Source organism: Spinacia oleracea, chromosome 3 (assembly GCF_020520425.1).
Source record: "Spinacia oleracea cultivar Varoflay chromosome 3, BTI_SOV_V1, whole genome shotgun sequence".
Taxonomy (NCBI): domain Eukaryota; kingdom Viridiplantae; phylum Streptophyta; class Magnoliopsida; order Caryophyllales; family Amaranthaceae; genus Spinacia; species Spinacia oleracea.
In genome coordinates this window covers 15,772,172-15,791,154 of record NC_079489.1, presented here as the reverse complement: position 1 = coordinate 15,791,154, position 18,983 = coordinate 15,772,172, and the positions used below count along the sequence as shown (strand labels likewise).

General features: G+C 35.2%; 1 protein-coding gene across 4 annotated transcripts; it reads right to left on the bottom strand.

The window, feature by feature from the left end:
- Positions 1-2,348: 2,348 nt before the first annotated feature.
- Positions 2,349-18,435, bottom strand: LOC110789104 (uncharacterized). 4 transcript variants are annotated; one of them, XM_021993758.2, is made up of 11 exons: positions 18,065-18,435; positions 17,533-17,694; positions 15,871-16,378; positions 10,180-10,327; positions 8,418-8,528; positions 7,275-7,755; positions 6,354-6,578; positions 5,237-5,306; positions 4,173-4,357; positions 3,572-3,638; positions 2,349-2,917 (listed from the first exon to the last, which is right to left on the bottom strand). In XM_021993758.2, exons 2-11 carry the CDS (start codon positions 17,680-17,682, stop codon positions 2,772-2,774), a joined length of 2,091 nt encoding a protein of 696 aa, XP_021849450.1. In that variant the 5' UTR covers positions 17,683-17,694; positions 18,065-18,435; the 3' UTR covers positions 2,349-2,771. The 4 variants fall into 4 exon arrangements, with proteins under 4 accessions (XP_021849450.1, XP_056694925.1, XP_056694926.1 ...); XM_056838947.1 differs by having other exon boundaries at positions 15,850-16,378; positions 18,056-18,423; XM_056838948.1 differs by having other exon boundaries at positions 15,850-16,378; positions 18,065-18,423.
- Positions 18,436-18,983: the final 548 nt, after the last annotated feature.

The window sequence follows — 18,983 nt, the reverse complement described above, 5'->3', positions numbered from 1 at the left end:
GCTTTCACAATTCGCACATTCATATCAATCATATATTTCACATTTGAAATCAAAATAGGAAGTTCTTTGAAATGTTAAAATAAATGTACATTTCATACTTTCTTTCCAAAATCTCAAATTCCAAATCACAACAACATAGTACTTGAACATAAATCAAAATTTTATTCTTAAATGTGAATCATATAATTCTTAAAATCCAGGAAATAAAAGCCAACTTTTAGAAAAATGGATGGACAATGTGTACCTTAATCAACATCACTTCCGCAAATAATTTTCAAGAGTACATGCCATCTAGCTTCCCCGATTATCAACTCCATTTGAATTCCTTAACTTTACTCCATCACCATCCTTTTCATTGAGAAGCTAACAACGCAATTAAGGAGCGGTGGAAGTGAGAACTAACAAGGACGAAATTAAGAGCAATAGCAATAACACGTTGGCAGCAACATCTGTGAGTTTCGGAAGACCGTATCTCCTAGCTCAGGATTCCGAATTGAGTAATTCTTGAGCCTAAATTGGTTAATTTTTCAAAGGCTACAACTTTCGTGAAGAAACTATTGGTAAATTCTGAACGCATGTTGTAGTAATTTCACGAAACAGAAGCAGCAGCAACATAAACAGGTTGCATCAACAGTGAGTTAGTAGAGAGCATAGCTCTTAGGATACAATTCCGAATTGAGTGATTTTTGATCCTAAACCGAGTATCTCGAAGATATCTTCAACTTTAATGAAGAAAGCATGAGAAAATATAAAATGGAAGATGGTGTAATTGGAGGAAACAAATATTGTGACTGGAAAAAAAAACCAAGCTAAAGGGACTAGAATAGGACATGGGTTCCTCTTCCTTCAAGGTGGTGGTGGCTCCAACTTACAGAAAATAGAAGGAAACTAATTGAAATGGGGGTTAGCTTGGCACAATACAAACTTGACAACAAGGATATGGTAGTGTGTTGGCATTCCTCCCAAATGACAAGCATAGAGAGAGAAAATGAGAAAAGAAAAATTAAGTTTTGACTTGGCTCATTATTTTGATTAAATTAAAAGAGTAAAGTACATTATCAATTATATAGGAAAATAGTTTATTTATTTATTTATTTTATTTTCCTTAAACACATTTAATGGGAAATATTAATATGTAATTTAGCTAATAAAATAAACTTAACAATTATTTATAAGCTGCTTAAAATTTTGGGCTATTATAACATGTCCCTTGAAATTTTAATAATAGTATAGATTTGGTTGAAGGTCAAGAGTCACAACACAATTGAATTGAATTTCTTACGATATGCTTTTAGGAAGAAAGTTACACTGTAATAAAGATCATCTCTTATAATAGAAAAGTAAATTTAATCTTTTAATAAAATATTACAACTCCGCATCGTAATTTTTTTGATTAGTTCTCAACTTGTTGTGTATATGAAATAACTGCAGTTAAGTTGTTCTAGTGGTAAATAACTAAAGACCACCTTTCAAGTTCCAACCTTGAGGTTGTAGGTTCAATCCCACCAGGGGTCCTTTGCCTTTGGGGGTGAGAATCGGTCCTTTGCCTTTGGGGGTGAGAATCTCTTACCGTTCCCCCCACCCCACCACCTTCAACTCCAAAAGGATCTAGCCCGCTAACATCGGTTAGATTGACCCTGTAGGATTCAAACCTGATAGGGCGCTTCTCCTTACCTAAAAAATGTTATACCATATTACAAGGCCAACAAGTCTGGACATTGGCGGAGGCAATGCATACCAACAAATACCGAGTGGGGTGAAGTGACTTTGCCAAAAAAAAATTGCATTGCATATTTATAGGCTTTTTTTTTTTTTTTTTTTTTTTTTTTTTTGAGGGAAACAAATTTTTAGTTAAGTTGTCGTCAATTCGTATTAACGAAAATGATAAAGGTCGCAACATGCAACCTTTAAACCGTGTCACAATGATGACATGTCATGTTTATGTGTCATGATTTAAATTGAAAACTAAAATATTTAACTTATATAATCTATTATACATGTTACAAAAAAAGGTATGAAAATCTTAATATTCTAATTTGTTTCCTTCTTTATACCGATAATCTTATTTACATATTTTCATAGTAAAAATATTGAATTGGTAGTAAAAATATTCTGATGACGAATAGCCTACGTGGCGCCTAAATGTGTCAATTAAACTGCGACACGTAAGATTGCGACAACTAAAAGTTGTCGCAACTTGTGACCTTTATCATCACCCTCGTATTAAAAAGTACTTTACTTAATAACTAATTTTCACTATTTTTTTAATAATGACCCCACTTAATACAATTTCTGAATTCGCCATTGGGTCTCGAGGACCCATCATTCCCTGTGCTTGAAAAAGATGATTATCGAATCTTCCAAATACGCGCCTTGACCGGAAGAAATATGGGATCAAAGTTTTCGAACAATTATCTTATGGTACAAGTGCAATAGAAGTACGGTCACTCGTCAATGTCATGCACTATTATTGAGCCTAAACTCATGACCGCGCTACAAGAGGTCATACTGCCGTTTCCGGATCAGTTTACCAGAACTTCTCTGCTAGGATCTAAGCTTCAACATATGGAGCTCTAACGCCTAACTAAATTAACACTAATAATCTAAGGGTTTACATGTCTAGAGATATACATAAACTTTACAATGTGGTCCTTTTCGCGCTACTTAAATCTAAAAAAAAAAACAAGAGAGAGAAGCCCTAATTAAGCAGCACATTTACACCAAGATGCATGCATGCTTACTTACAGGTGAAATTTGGCTTTGATGAACTATTATGATTCAGCTTGCATACTCCGCAGTTTAACCAAAATGTTTGATGCAGCTGAATTCCTCGCTTCACAAGGGTTTGTTTGTATGGTTCCTTCACTTGAACACTCAAAATCGATTCCCTTCAGAGTAACAGTAGCCTGGAAGCCACCTAAACAACACAACGCAAACTTTCAGCAGGCGAGAAAAACACATACATTATACATAAATAGAAACATAAATCCAATCCCCAAGAATCTTTACTGTTCTTCCTTCAATTTCTTTACATTCGATGTTTATTCGTAAAACAATTTCTTAATTCTTTTTTCATCATGCTTACCTACCATACCGCTAAGGTCTTGACTGTATTTTCCTAGTAACAGCTTATCAACAGTCAACAGAAAACAGTACCAATAATTCCATTCCTCGTGGAAACCGTGAAAGCTAACTACATTACATGCCAAATTTCAATAGACATGGCAATGCAAACACACAACAAATGCTTCAACATTTATGTTCATCATTACACAAATTTGTGTTTTGTTTGAAGCCCCGAAACATTTCTCCTCAAGAAAAAAACGCCTTTCCTAGTTTTTTAGAATATGATTGATGTTCGTGTTCATTGTCACAAATTCAATTAACTGATCTAAGAGTTACTACAACTTACAAGTTACAACTGAAAAAACTTAAGTTGAGATAATTCATATATTAAACAATACAAAGTTTCAATAGTACCGCAACAACACCAACCAGAGGTACAACGTAAAGTTCAATATGAGATGGAACTTGAGAAGCATTTAGTTTGATGTATATACAAAGAACATACCTTCTGATGTTGATAAACAGTAAGTTGGTAAAAACCAAAAGTTTGCATTGCATAAACCATCCAACTCCTGCTTTGAGAAAAGACAAAACGATTAAAAAACCATTAAGCCTCAATAGTTTCTAGAAGAAAATCACTCACAAAGTACGTAGCAAATATTGTGAAGGAGATTTAATTTCAATGCACCTATGGGATATGGCTTGAGGCTCATTAAAATTCTAAATTTTTCTCAGTAGTTTGGTTCTATGGCTAATTGAATTACGACGCCAATGAACATCTATATGATATATTTGTGAAAGTCAATTAGACTTTGATGAATACATTGACAAAAGTTTCAAGACCACTGTCCCAAGTTTATGGTATGGAAACCAATTGATTAGTGCGAGAAATTAAACTATGACACTAACTATAATGGTCGTGGTCTTAAGAAATGTTTATTTAACAGGACTTCATTTTTTGTGTTCGGTTATATTTCCGAGGACCGCTGCTTGTCTCCTTTCTCTTACTTTCTGTAAAAAGAAACCTTCTTATCTAAATAAACTAGTAAAACATCTGAGGAAAAGTGCAGGAAACATGAGAAGTGAGAAATTATAAAACCACTTACCTGACAAGGACTCTGTGTACACATGTTGGCCTCAGAAAGTCTTCTCCTCTTCCCTATTGAAGCCAAGCCTTGATCTTCAAGATGCAGCGATGCTTTGTCTCCAGCTGCACCAACAGTTCTCAGACAATTCTCGTTACAACCGTCCAAAATGGAGTCTATTTTAACAGCTAAATCATCTTCACCACCTGTTGCAGCATCAAAAAGAAATGAATTAAACAAAAATCGAAGGGTACCCAACTTAATGTCTTTTACACAATTTATGTTGAGAAATTGTGGAGAGAGAGGATAAAGAAAGAGGAGGGACGAAAAAAGTTTAATTTCTCGGGCCAGTAGCCGGATTCATGGATAAATCCATCAAAAGAGTTGTAAACAAATGGTTGTAAAATCAAAGAAAAAGTTCACAAGGTAAAAAAAATGGTAAACAAAAGATAGCAAGAACTATGAAGAGAAGTCCTAGTCCATAACCTGCTTCTTACAAATTAATATGCTTCGATTCAAAATAAGTAAACAATGAATATGCTTCAGCACTCAACTTTTTTTTATACTACGAAGACTACACAAGTTTTAAATGTTTGTCTCCCTGTTTCAAGATTGGCTTATTTCCTTGTTAATAGACAAAAGAAATCAATAAGGGAACTAGTCCTTGTACCGTTCTAACTGGTAGCACGTAGTAAAAAGTTGTAAAGTTTTTTCTTATATAGATTTAATCATTGTGTATTGAATCCAACAAATAATGTGTTGTTTCGTTGAATCATACAACTGCAGATTGTATAAAATCTTGTTGGTTACAGGAATAGTAACAGTTAAATAAACTGTTCAAAACAGTCCCATGAACTTACCTGTTTTTTTCTTTTGAGAAAGTTGAATGGTAACAAGTACTTAACCACTAATGATATCTACAAATACATGGGTTCAATAAAATGTAATAGGCATACGGACATCGGATGAACGAGAAACACTAATTGGCTGACGGAATGCATATTTAACAAGTCTACCAAAATTGTAACATTGGGTACACAAATAAAAACTAAATCCATATGTCAACAAAAATGATAGAAACGCACCACTTAAAATAGTTTGGATGCTTCTATCACACACGGCAATTTCATCTTCAAAACTGCGAACCTGCAGGGACTGCAATAATATAGACAGATATCAAGATAAATCAGTAATTCAACAGGATAGCTTCTTATGATAACATAATTATAAACTCTTTGTAAAGGCTAAACATCAAATTTTCGTAGAACAAAAAAGAGAACATGAGAGAATCAACAGGCGGGATATGAGTGGCTGTATAAGTGACTATGACAAAACATTCTTTTATCTTATGTAAGTCAGAGGACTCTTATTTTTCAGTCAGAGTTCAACATATAGTTTAAGAATAGTATCACAAAAGGTAACTCTATACCAATCTCTTATCCTAACTGTTTACCAATTTTTATGAAGTATTACTTTATAGAAAACGCTAAAGCTGATCAACATTTTTTACATCAAAGAGGTTCTTCTTTATATTTATAAATCATTTCCGAAGCTACCATTTTATGAGGTATACTCTTGACCAAGAGGCTTCCACAAAGGTAATTATTAAGATAAATCTCTGAAGATTGAGCTCATCAAGAAACTAGGATCATGAGCCAGCATGTCTCTCACATAGGACTTGGATTTTCAGTATGCGGCCTCTATTCATTTGTGAGCAACTTATTTTCTCTCTTCACTAACGTAAAACATATTTATTCATGCACCTGAAATATAAACATTACAAAACATAGCTTGAGAAACAAAATTCAAAGACAGGAAGCACAAATGCATGATGGATCCACTATTCACCAAGTTCTCAGCACAATTAAGATTACGCAAGTTTGGAACATTAAATCTGACCAAATAAGAAGCTTCGTAGCCACAGTAAACAAATCAACATTTAAGTCCAATGATTAACTTGGTGAACCCAAAAGGAAGTCAACCAAGTTTGGAACATTAAATCTGACCAAATAAGAAGCTTCATAGCCACAGTAAACAAATCAACATTTAAGTCCAATGAATAACTTGGTAGACCCAGAAGGAAGTCAACCAAGTTTGGTTTTCCCAATTTCCCCCCTTCTTGTGAAGAAAGTTAGGTCAGGCCTATTATTCATCACTGTTATAAATCCCAGAGAATACAGTTATACAAAAATGAAGGCATACCAGTTGCTCTCTCTTCCTAAGCAGAACACTTAGTGCAGTATTCGATATCAATTTGTCCTTTGAAGCAATAGCAAGCTGAAATTTGCGGAAATGCTTGAAGTCGGCTTCAGAAGAAACACAGTTTTGTTTTCCATCTTGATGTGGCATCACAATATCAGCGAACCCATTACCAGATGAAGTCCCTGCAACATCATGTTCCCTGGAACTTGTAATAGGAAAGTCTGCCTGCAAAATCCATATAAACGTTTTTAGATGATAGATAAAACAAAAAGTTTTACAAGGAATTACAGACAAATAGAAAGATAAGATTAGAAAAAATAAAAGTTTTTTTTTTTCTCAGAGCTCAGGTTGCAAGCAACTCCCTTTTATGTGTAAGAAAAAAAATAAGTAAAAAATTGGCTTCCGTCAACAATTTATCATAGTCATCACCCTCACGAGTAAGATAGATCACTTAATCCGTGCAATTCCTTTCCCAGTCATGTAAATACCATGACCATGTGCATTAGCAGCTACCAATATCACATCATACATACCGCTCTTTATCTATTAAATGATTTTTCATTTGCTAAGACAACTCCTTTTCTGTTAACAGACCCATCTTTACTTCTACATGAAATTTATTTTAAGAACCTAAATAAGTGTCTTCACAAAATAACAAAGTAGGTGAGTAAAGCAGGCCGATATTGGTATGTGTCAACTACTGTACCAAGGAGAAGAAAAAAAATGCACCTTCCTTTTTCTCAGACCCAAGACAGAGGCATTACTCAAAAGAAAGCTCACCCCAGACTATCAAATGAAACTCAAGGTATAAAATTATTAAAATCAAAACATGTATTTGCCTATACTTATGCCCTGCAAAACACATTCAAATACATCCTCAAACCTAAAAATAGATATGGCAGCATCCATTGTAGACATTACCACAACAATTGACTGATAATTTGACTGCCTTGGAAAATCTGTAGGAGCATTGGTCGTCTTGCCACCTGGATTTTTACTGGAGTTGTTCTTTATCGATTTATTTCTTTTCTTGTACACTACAGGCTCAACATGATCCCCTCTTCGTCGATAACCACTATCGTTTTTCACTACCTGTCCCGCTTCCGGGTGTTGTGAATTGGATGGAGGGGGCTCCTTGTTTATATTAAAGCTACTGACATTTGGAAACACATCCAGTGCTTCAGAACCTTGTGAGACATATTGAATACCGTCCTCTTTCAAGTGATGTCTTCTGCCATTTCGAACCTCCTTTGTTGCTTCCATAGATTCAGAAATGTTCAGGAGCGGGTCTTCCAAAGAAGGAAAGCCAGAGAAGTATTCGTATTCCGCTCCTGCATCTGATTGTTGTTTTCCATCCTCCTTTGTCTCTTCGAAATGTTGTGGAGAACCTAGGGGGATTTCCCTGTCACCATAGAAAGAACTAATTGTATAACCATAATTTAAGTACTAATATGATGTTTGGAAGGAGACTGATGTACTGAGTACTCCTAGACTCTTAGCCCATATAAAAAATTTCCACGGGCACACCAATAATCAGTCTGTTAACAAACGAGCATGACAAATAAATTAATTAAAATTTTATTAGTCTTGTGTTATTTGGATTCTAGTAGTTTATTTTTGTGTGCAGAATACAATATTTTTTTGTGCAGAATATCTTACTACCTAGTCTTGTGTTATTTGGATTCTAGTGGTTTATTTATGCTCCAAGTTTATGAGCATGTATGTATTGTAACATGTTTCCATCAGTTTAATCAAGTCAATTAACAAGTTTTCGCCAAAGTTTATCAGACATATACTGCTTAAAACCGTAAAGAAAATATTTTTGGATAATTCATTTGATAATGTCATCTCAATTGCTAGCTTAAAGTGACACCATGTTAGAGTGACATGAAATTGGGAGTAAACGGCTTAGCCTTTCGTATATTGACATAACATATTTATATACAGTGCACACAATACTAACCCCACATAAGCTCCTAAACCTATTAACAATAGGAAACTTAACATAACACAAACACCAAAACTATCTTTATACTGTAATTCCTAATAAATTAAGAAGTATACCTTGCCAGGCAATCTGAAAGTTTATCGGAAAATGGAAGCAAGTGAAAATATTCAACAACAGATGTAAAGATCCAGCTGGAGGAACCCTTTCTAACCAATGGTCCATGCAAGCTGCGTCAACAACAAAATCACTGCTCAAAAGTGGAAGTAATACATTAAGATAACTTGATACCCTTACTGCAAGTTATACCATCTTGAAGAAATTATCCAGATCAGGCCATATATTCCAAATTGCAGCAATAGGTTGATAAATAACTAGCAATTTTCTGGAGAGAAAAAAATGGGGACCCCAATATTTAAACTAGAATAGCAGTGCCCCAATGAAAGTAACAGGCAATAGAACTTCATCTTATAGAAAATGAGGTTCTTTCAGAATATACGTTTCTACGCTAATGACTGATGATTGCTTCAAGCCTAAATCCCAAAGAGGGATAGCTAACAAGAGTAATGCGCTTGAGCCAGGAAACAAAAATAGAAAATATAGTAAAACTAATTAGTGTATGAGCCTTCCCAAATAAAGCAGCAGCAGGCCTCTTAAAATGTCTCATTAACCTCCTAGAGATTAAGTCGACCTTGTGTAAGTGAAGTAAAGCAGCGGACTTTCCAAGTTGAGCTTGCATATCTTCCCTCCATCTGAACCCCCCCCCCCCCCCCCCCCTCTCCCCCCCTCAAACACACACAAGCCTCATACTTCTAAACTCAACTCACCTAGTCATGTCTCACCAACTCCCCTTCAGAAAAAAAATATGACCCAAAGGATCAACAACTAAGAAGGTGGCAGGTGATCACCTTACCTCGAAGTCCTCATAGCTTCAAACTACCCCATTGGCTGACCATTCGCTAACATTGCGATGCCAAATGAGTGGGTTGGCAAGGGCCAATAGACTGGTTAAACCTGTTTGAGCCAGCTATACACCAACCTTGGTATCTGCGGGCTCAAGTGCTCAACCCCCGCAAAAGGGAAAGCCAAGCCAGGCTGACATGTTAGTAAGTCATTTAGCAGCTTAATCTTGTCCCATGACGGCCATGAGCATTGTTCAGATCTTCTCTCGTTTGCCAAAACTACATAAGGAATTATGTGAACGCGATTATTTTCCTATGGCACTAAAAGCAAAAAAACAAAAAGAATAAAGCACTTGACTTAACTCAGACTTGCAGTCTAAGGTATAAAGCAGAGTCATGTCATATCTATAGTCTCCAGGCCAACCTGGAATGCTTTATGGCCATTACCTGTAACAAAATTTCTAGCAGTAAAATACCCTTCTTAGCCAAATTCAATTTTATCTTCCTTGTACACCTCTCCTTCAAGGAATAGTCCCGAGATTCCCATCTAACTCTATCATTAAGGTGAGCTCCCCTTCCAAAGCACAAGTCTCGGATCCTTATGGCAGTTCATGTTAGCCGGAAAAAATCATTTGGGACTAAGGCTTCGTTGTTGTTGTGTTGTAGTCTCTCTTTTTGAAGATATACGGACTCTGAAGACCTGGTTATTCATGACCTTAATAATTTCCCTCAAAAGTCAAAAGATTCAAAATTCCCTGCAATTTCAATTTCATTATATACCTATATTCCTACAACCTAGCTAACCATCTACCAAAAGTCCAAAAGTCATGCAATCAATATAGATTTCCCGCTGAAATAAGAATTATGAGCACACAACTTCATAAAAAAAGAATTATTAATAGATATCCAATATCGCACTACCCAAAGAAACAGCAAGCAGAAAGCTAGAAAGCAACATATTAAGAACTAGGGCCAATACCTGTCCATGACATCATTTATTGGAACCAGGTCCACGTTCAGATTTGTTTGCCTGCATTGCATTATATATAAGCGAACAGCTGTCTTTTCTTTGCTTGTGGAATACACCAAGTGGTTCTCCAAAATTTTAAGATCACAATAATTAATACCTGTTCCTCGTGCAAAAGAATGAAAACATGACTACATAAGAATGCAAGAGAGTATACAATGATCTACAACAGAAAATTGGGCACTAGAATAACTAAGGTGAGAGATAAGTAGAAAGTATTGGATACGAAATCAAGATATATACTCTAAGCAAACAGCACTACACTGATAAGCTCATTCTCATACAAAATAGCTTTTCCAACTTTTTAACATCTAAAACCCGACCCAATAACAATGTTTAGCTGGTTATTTTTTCTCACATGCAATAATCTAGACTTCCCATTCATGGGACAGCACCCAAGCGCTTTGAAGTTAATATTTATCACCAAGCACAATGATGAACATGCAAGATGCCTCAGTGAAGCTTTTCATAGTTCATACTCTTTCCAGATGCAATTTTTTTGGATAAATGTGTCATCTCTTGATAGTAACAGATGACACATCTAGTTCTTCATATCACAAAAGGTACTTCCTCCGTTCACATTTAGTTGAAACACTTCCCTAAAACGGCAATTTCTTTGCAACGTTACTATTTTTGGTAACTTTTCACTACTATAATTAACTTTGCCCTTATTTTCCCACTTTACTTTTTGCTTAATCTACTACCCAAGTGGGGACTAAAAGGGTCAAAAACCCACTATTTTCCCTTTTCTTAATCTCCGTACATGTTGCAACTAAAAGAGACAGAAGTAGATTTTACTTGAGAGTATGGCTAACCTTGTGATGCAAGATCCTAAAACAAGCACCTAGATGTAGCTATGTTACTCACTACACTTTCAGTTTTTAGAGTCAGACAATTTTATGTAAATACTGCATGCTTTACCCAAGTCTGGGAATTGAAAGTCCAAAGCAGGTGCTTGAACTAAATGCAAAATCTCAGTATAGAAGCCTAGAGCTGCGCCATTATCTTCTTTCCTCAAAAAGGGACTACCACACTTAGGTGGAGGCTTCTTTCCTTTATAATTGGACAGAGTGATGGCTGCTTGTTGTTTTTTCTTGTTTTCATATGATCTTATACACGCTAATAGTCATGTTTTTCCTACAGCTCAAAATCACAGTGCATCTTGAGGCTCTGTTTGACAACACGTTTCAGTCACCTTAAATGATTAGGTGCTCTAAACTTAAGTCTCCTTAAAAGAATAGGAGTATTTGGCAAATAGATGAAATAAGATTTAAGATGCTTAAATTGACTGAAATTTAGACGTTAAGACTTTGTTGGCAAAACTAACTGAAACGAAGCTCAAACTGATAAGGTAGTAACTGAAACTGATAAGGTGCTGAAACTGATAAGTTAACTGATTAGATGAATTGTTCGTAAAACTTATTGTTTAAGTTATTGATTTTTAGTTAATACTTGTACTCCATATGTTTTATATACTCATATGTCAAACATTATTTTTTACATACTCCATTATCTTCTATCACATTTACTTTTCAATAAAATTGAGCTCTATATGAGGAGTGTTGCTCCGTTAATGTTTTTGTCACATGGGTATTTGAATTATGAAGTTTTTATAAATGTGGTTTAATGGGTGACACATGTTTACTCAAATGAAAAGAATTCACAAAAAGTAAACTTATATACTACCACCATTTTTTAAAGTTCTTTGTACTTTGGAATATGTGTCCAAAGTATGAAAATTACGAATGTAAATTCTCACTAATATATAAGGAGTACGTGTGAGATCTTGTTAGATTCTTCTCGATATATACTTTCAAATCAACTTTTAACATACAAAATTGAATATATTAATGTTTGAATATTGCATTTGAGTTCGTGCAAACAGTGAGTGTAAAGAACTTCATGAACGAAGATACAAATAATGAGTGTAAAGAACTTTCATGAACAAGAAATAAAAAGTTGATAAAGACTTAAAGAGAATTAATCTAGTGGACAGTTTAGGAATAGAAAGTACTTTGTATTAGTTACCCTTTTTATCACACATTATCAACTTTATATTGCTATTTTTATTTGATATTCAAATAAAATTTAAAATGGAAATATATTATAAAAAAAATTGCTTAAAAGATCCGTTTTACCAAACACTTCATGCAATTAGCTACCTTATCAGTTTCAGTAGCTTATCAGTTTCAACTACCTTGTTACTTGTTAGTTAACCTCTGTAGAATAGGAAAACGAACAAGAAATTTAGTTCCATAAAACAAGACAAACAGAAGTTTCCTAATCTCGATAGAACTCATAACATATCATATCTCTAACATAACAGCATCCAGGCCCACATGCCATATGGCCCATATACAAACAATGATAGCCTCATGTCATGGGTCGTCTCTCTCACCGTTGCATGGGCGTGTGGCCGTGTGGGTGGATTGGCATCACTGGGCAATGAGGCAGCAAGGTGGCCTAGGGTTATCAGGAGCAGCACTCCCCATATAGAGCTTTATTTTGAACAAGGCATAAGTGAACACCAACATTGCAATAACATCATAATTAGGGGTGTGCAAAAATTGGTCCGCATCGAAAAAATGGACCGGACCGGACCGACCCAGACCGGACCGGACCGGACCGAAGGAAATCGGTCCGGTCTTCGGGTCAAGAAATATCAATTTCCGGTCTTCGGTCCGATCCAGTCCGGTCCAAAACCCGATTTTGGACCGGACCGATTTTTCCTTAATAAAATATAATATAACCTATTTAAAAATTTAATTCTCTCCTTTAATATGTTGTAAATATTATTATATTGTGATATATTTTATTTTAGCTTCCAAGAAAGACCTCAAACAAATAGTTTTTTATATATATTTTTTTCTTTTTTATCATAATTTTTATAATAAATAAATAATATATAGAAATAGGTCTACAACCGGTCCAAATCGGTCCGGTCCGGGTTTTGGACCGGTTTTTTTGGTCCGGTCCGGGTTCGGTCAAAGCATAATCGGTCCAGTCTTCGGGTCTTGAATTATCATAATTTCGGTCTTCGGTCCGGTCCGGGTCGGTCCGGTCCGGTCCGGGTTTGGACCGATGAACACCCCTTTTCATAATGGCCCATTCGGTGGGCCAAACAGCATCCGTTTGGGCTGTAACTTGGGAGTCCCACCGGTTTTGACCCACTGAAGATGATGGTATGGCCGGATTTCTGAGATCAGGCCCACAAAGGCGTGATATGCAGCAGGCAGTAGCAGGTGGGCCCGGAAGCTTCTAGAATGCTCTACGATGTTCATGGGGATTCTACCATGGATGGAGCTTGAAGGTTCTAGATAGGGTAAGTTTTTTTTTTTTGACAGGATAGATAGGGTAAGTCTAGAACACTCTTGTACATTGTTTAAGTATCTAAAAAGTTCTAGGTACCTCCTATGTAGAAGTTCCCTTGGAGGTGGGAACATTCTAGAATTGTGTAGGCATTTCTTGGTAAGGAAGTGTTTAGAATATTACAGGGTGTGAACATTCTAGAGATAGGTGATGTTTGCTTATAAAAAGGCACAAAGGCTCATATGTACATTCAAGTTAGAGTTTAATACAAGAAAGCATTCTCAAAAGCATTTGTGTTTTCTTCCAACTCAATCTACCTTCCCTTAGCAACAGATCTACTATGATGTAGACTATTAACCAGTTATCGGAGCTTTTACAAAAGGAATCAAAATGGAGCCATCAAAGTTGGTTGAAGACGTGCCCCTACGGCATGCTGCACCACACTCACATTCCCCTTTATCAACCGATTAAAAGAAAACAGAATAGGTTTATATTCAACAACTTAAGTTTGTAATCTTGTACTGAATCTACCTTTTCGGTATTAAAAAAACTCTTTTACCCCACACACACAAATGTTACTCACATTATTTTCCGTAATCTGCCCAACTTCATGGGTGCACAAGTTTCGAAAACTATCCTTTATCTATTATTCGATTAACAATACCTTACAAAAAAAAACTAACCTATACCTAGACTCGATTACCATGTTGTTCGGTGATGATTGTTGACTTGTTATTTTCATCCTCAGGTAGTACCCTCGACTGCTTTGGGAGAGAATTGAGAGAATCGTAAGAAATTTGTATTAATACACGTTTGTTTATCTATATTTATACAATATTGAAGCTCAATACATCAGTTTACACATTGCTGACTAAGCAAAAGTTGTTACAACAAAATTCAAATTCAGTTATTTGGCGCCAAGTGGAATAAAGTCAACAATAAACCAACTTTGACATTATTCAGCTAATCAACTAAGTTCTCCCTTAACACATCCATCTCAAGACATCCCTGGGGACTAGTACGTTTACCCTGTGATGATTAATGCATTTGACTAAAGTTAATTGATAGGATATTAATATTAAATTATGATGCAGGAGTGTACCTCACTGCTGTTGCTTCACCTTAACAATGGTGGTTGCAAGATAATATGAACAAAATCGAGAGAAAGAAACAGAATAGAAGAAGATAGAGAAGAATAGAGAGATTAGAGAAGAGAATTAGAGATAATTTAGAGAGAAGATTAAGATTGATTATTATGATGATTTCCAAAATACAATCAATCTAAGTATTAATACCAGCTTTGCTCAACAAACTCAACTAACAATGCTGAGGTGGCAAGTTGGTTATAACAGATTCAACAATCTGTTTTTAAAAGTCAAAAATACGAAAGTCAACAAAAGTCAACAAAAATATAAAACTTGACTTTCTAATTCTAGTTTACCCTTAACAAATTAACATTAACAACTCTTAATTGACAAGATGTGAGAGAAGATGGAAAAATAATTTGTTATGTTTAACTTTACTTTGTAAAATGTCAGTGAGAATAGCACCCCACTCAGGGCAATAAAGTTTCCTAATGAAGACGAAGGTTGCACTTTCCGTCGTGACTTGCCAAAAACTATCAAAGGTGCACTTGAGTGGGATAAAGAAAGTAAGTGAGAAGACGTGAGAGAAGATTATGTTTAACTTTACTTTGTAAACCTAAATGTCAGTGAGAATAGCACCCCACTCAAAGCAATAAAGTTTCCTAATCAAGACCTAGGTTTTACATTCCTTCGTGACTTACCAAAAATCAAAGGTGCACGTGAGCGAGGATAAAGAACGGTAAATGATAGGTGTTGTGAATGACTCATTATAAATTCCATAAACGGTATTGATAGCAAGTAAGGTTGAAGTGTTCTACTTTGTAAATCACATCTCACACACATTAAGGAGAACAATTTTGACTCAGAAAAACTGGAACCCATGTATAAAACCAGGTCAAGAGAAAAAATTATGCACTTTTAGTTGAGTAGGTGACCCATATAGTAAGAAGAAGAAAAAATGCACAGTAAAACCAGTATGGTGTATTTTGTAAACTGCAATATGTAAAGGAAGAACCTAACCCCTGATTTGTACACTTGACCAAATTAGCATACATCCTTCAAAAGATTCCAAAACTTTGGAAAGGAAGTGTAGATGGTGGGCCAATTGCGAATATACATCAAAGCAAGATAGAAAGTAGTACCTAATGCAAATATCAGTCAAAGAAACACCAAACAAAACAGTCCAACACCAAGAATATTCAATCATATAAGGAATGAATTGCTTTACCAAGTGAGCATATAAGCGTACCGCATGTTTCCTTGACAGCTATGTAGGCAAGCTGTCGAAGAACAGTTTCATCTGCAGTTTGATTCTCTTTTGATGCCTTCTTAATGACTCGAGTCTTTTTATTTACAGCTTCTGACCCTTGACTAGGAGCATTAACCTCTTTTTCAATTGCCGACCATACCCCCTTAGTGATGGAACCATGGAACAAATAGCAGTTTTCTCTTCTGGGATCAAATAAGAAAACAGCAACTTTAGTAACAGGCCAACCTTCAATGTCCGGTTTGTTGTTTGATGCATCTAAACTTCTGGCAGTATCACAAGCATTCATGATCGCTTTCTCAGTCAATGACAGATGTTTGTCTAGGTCATCCAGCTCAGCATAGTCTGTCCTTTCCATGAGCGTACAGTATGATTGCAGACTTGGTTTCAGAACCACAGCCAGCTTGCAGAAAGACTGAAAATCCAAAAAATCCAGATCTAGATGTTGTTTCCTGTGGTAATAATTGTACAGCAACACTACTGCATGCACCTATGTCAGTATTGAAGATGTCAATTGACAGAAACAGATACCATATAAGAATTTAGTACTGAAAGTCATATGCATGTCTATATTAGACTACCCATATATAACTAAAATGTATGTTTTAAGCTGCAAACTAATGACTGCGTTCATAACCCTACGGTCTCTGCCACTAGAAAAGGGAATAAATTGATCATTTAAGCAACCGACGATCCATGAATAGATCAAAATATAGTAGGAATCTTAATGCTAAGACTCCTATATCCAATGTCAATTCCCTGGGGACAGAGAAATTGCTATGGTTAATCCATGAGTTATTTACTAAATGAAAATGACGACATAAGCTTATAATTTCTTTGCATAAGCGAAGAAAAATGTTATGTCCAATTTACCTCTTCTATGAACTGAATGCTTAGGTCTTAAAATTAGGGCCATAATTCTATTCAGATTTTCAATAAATTAAGGTAATGCCTTGATGCTGTAGTCGTCTGTATATGTACTTGAAATAGCTATATTGTGTAGGATAGACATACACATACATCACTTTCAATGAATAATGTTAATTGTACTCCCTCCTTTTTCTGGTTCCACTCACTTTCCATTTTGAGTTTTTTGTTTCTACCACTTCAACTTTGTTCTTTATTTGGCAAATACCTTTAATACCTTATCCTCATACCCCAACATTTACACCTTTCCACTTACTGTCTCTTACTTTATCCACATTTTTCTCAAGAGTTCCTTCTTCCCCTTCAGACAATTCAACCTTGAATTTACTCCAGGTAGAACCACAACAAGACCAGCATATGCCATTACCCAAATGGGGTAAATCCTTCCAACGAGGGACATAATACTAGTAGTCATGTGCCTAGACCCTTCCTTAGAAGGCAATTTACTCCAACTACAAAGAGGAACGTTCCTATAAACCCTCCATCCGAAGGCGATTGCCTACCTAATACACCTTTTTAAGAGTATAGAAAAGAATTGCAAAATTTCCATTCATCAACAGACCCTTTACAACTAAGATAATCCAACCCCTCAAAAAAATTGACTAAATTGTTTCTCTAATGCTAATTCTAAGGATGAACAAAGCAAAATTACCATGCATTAGCAGCAATCACACCCAGAACTGCAAATAAAATAAAATAAACATCAGGATGATCAACCTGTTTAGCAACCAATTCTTCTTGAGCAGGAGTGATAGCCTCCCTTGAAGATGATCTGGCGGGCAGCAAAGGATCAACCAGAAAGTCCAGTAAAGCCAGAACAGCACCCTCAGTAGGACCCATTTCCACTGATGCATCCATCCCAAGCATCACACCAACACACTAAAATGCAGACACAATTAACATCAAAATTCACCCAAAAACATCAAAATTGATCCAAAACAACACATAAAACTAGGGTTCTACCATTATATCAGCAAAATGGGAGCACATCAAAATCAACAGAATTAGGCAAAATTTATTCTGGGTGCCAAACAAAACAACCCAAATGCCCAAATCAAAGAACTTTATAAAAAAAAAGTTAATTGGGCAATGAAATTTCCTAGCTTTCAGCAAAATATTCCAAAAAAAATTATAAAAACTTAAAAAATTATAAATAAATTAAAAAAGAAAGATAAAAAACAGTTTACACAGAATTCTGAAAGAACACATCAAAATAAGCAAAACAAAATCTGGGTCTAACATGTTATACCAGAACAAAACACCCCAAATGGCCAAATCGAAGAACTTTGTTAAAAAATGGATAATTGGGTGCTGAAATCTTCAAAGTTTCAGCAAAATGAAGAAAAGGAATGATTCTTGACCGTTTCACAGAAGCAAAATTGCTTGAATTAGGCCATAAAATCACTCTTCTGAGTAATATTGTAACAGCAAAAAAGAAATTTGATTAATGAAGAAGGGTGGTTGAGTGAAGTGGGGTAGTAGTAGAAGAGACACAACTGAAAGAGACAAGTTAGTGAAGGGTGCTTCGGAATTTGGGACAACAAAAAAAATAGAGTAATTTGGTACGCAGAATTTTGGGGGAGTGAGGAAAAAAGTAATGAGACGTTTTTATGTGTAAGAAGATCTGAAGAAGAGCGCGAAGTCCTTTGTTGAAATAGCTCTTACATTTGTCATTGTCCTTAAACGAGATGGATCATGCAAAGGGGTACAACTTCGCATTTTATCCTTATTGTCTAGTGAGTGATCCGAGCGATGTCATTATATAACATTTTTAGATTTAATTGTTGAAATCCATGTAACTTATGGAAATTTATCTAAATTGATATGGGCATGATTATGTTGCAGCATTTATATGGAACGAGATCATTATTTTTTATAAAAATGACCCTATTTTTATAAAAGGAAAGAAATTATTGTTTTTACAAACAAAACATGGGAAAGAAATTGTCATTTTTTATATTTTATGAAAGGAAAGAGATTGTTATTTGTAGTAGAAGAAAGAGATCATCTAATATAGAAACATTAAAAAAATCCTAATATGGAAATATACTTCATTTAATATTTTTTTTAAATCATTTTTAAATGCCCAACTTAAACATAAAAAGTATTATTATTAATTTTTTATTAGTAAAGTTAGTTTTTATTTAGTTCAAATCAATATTGATCAA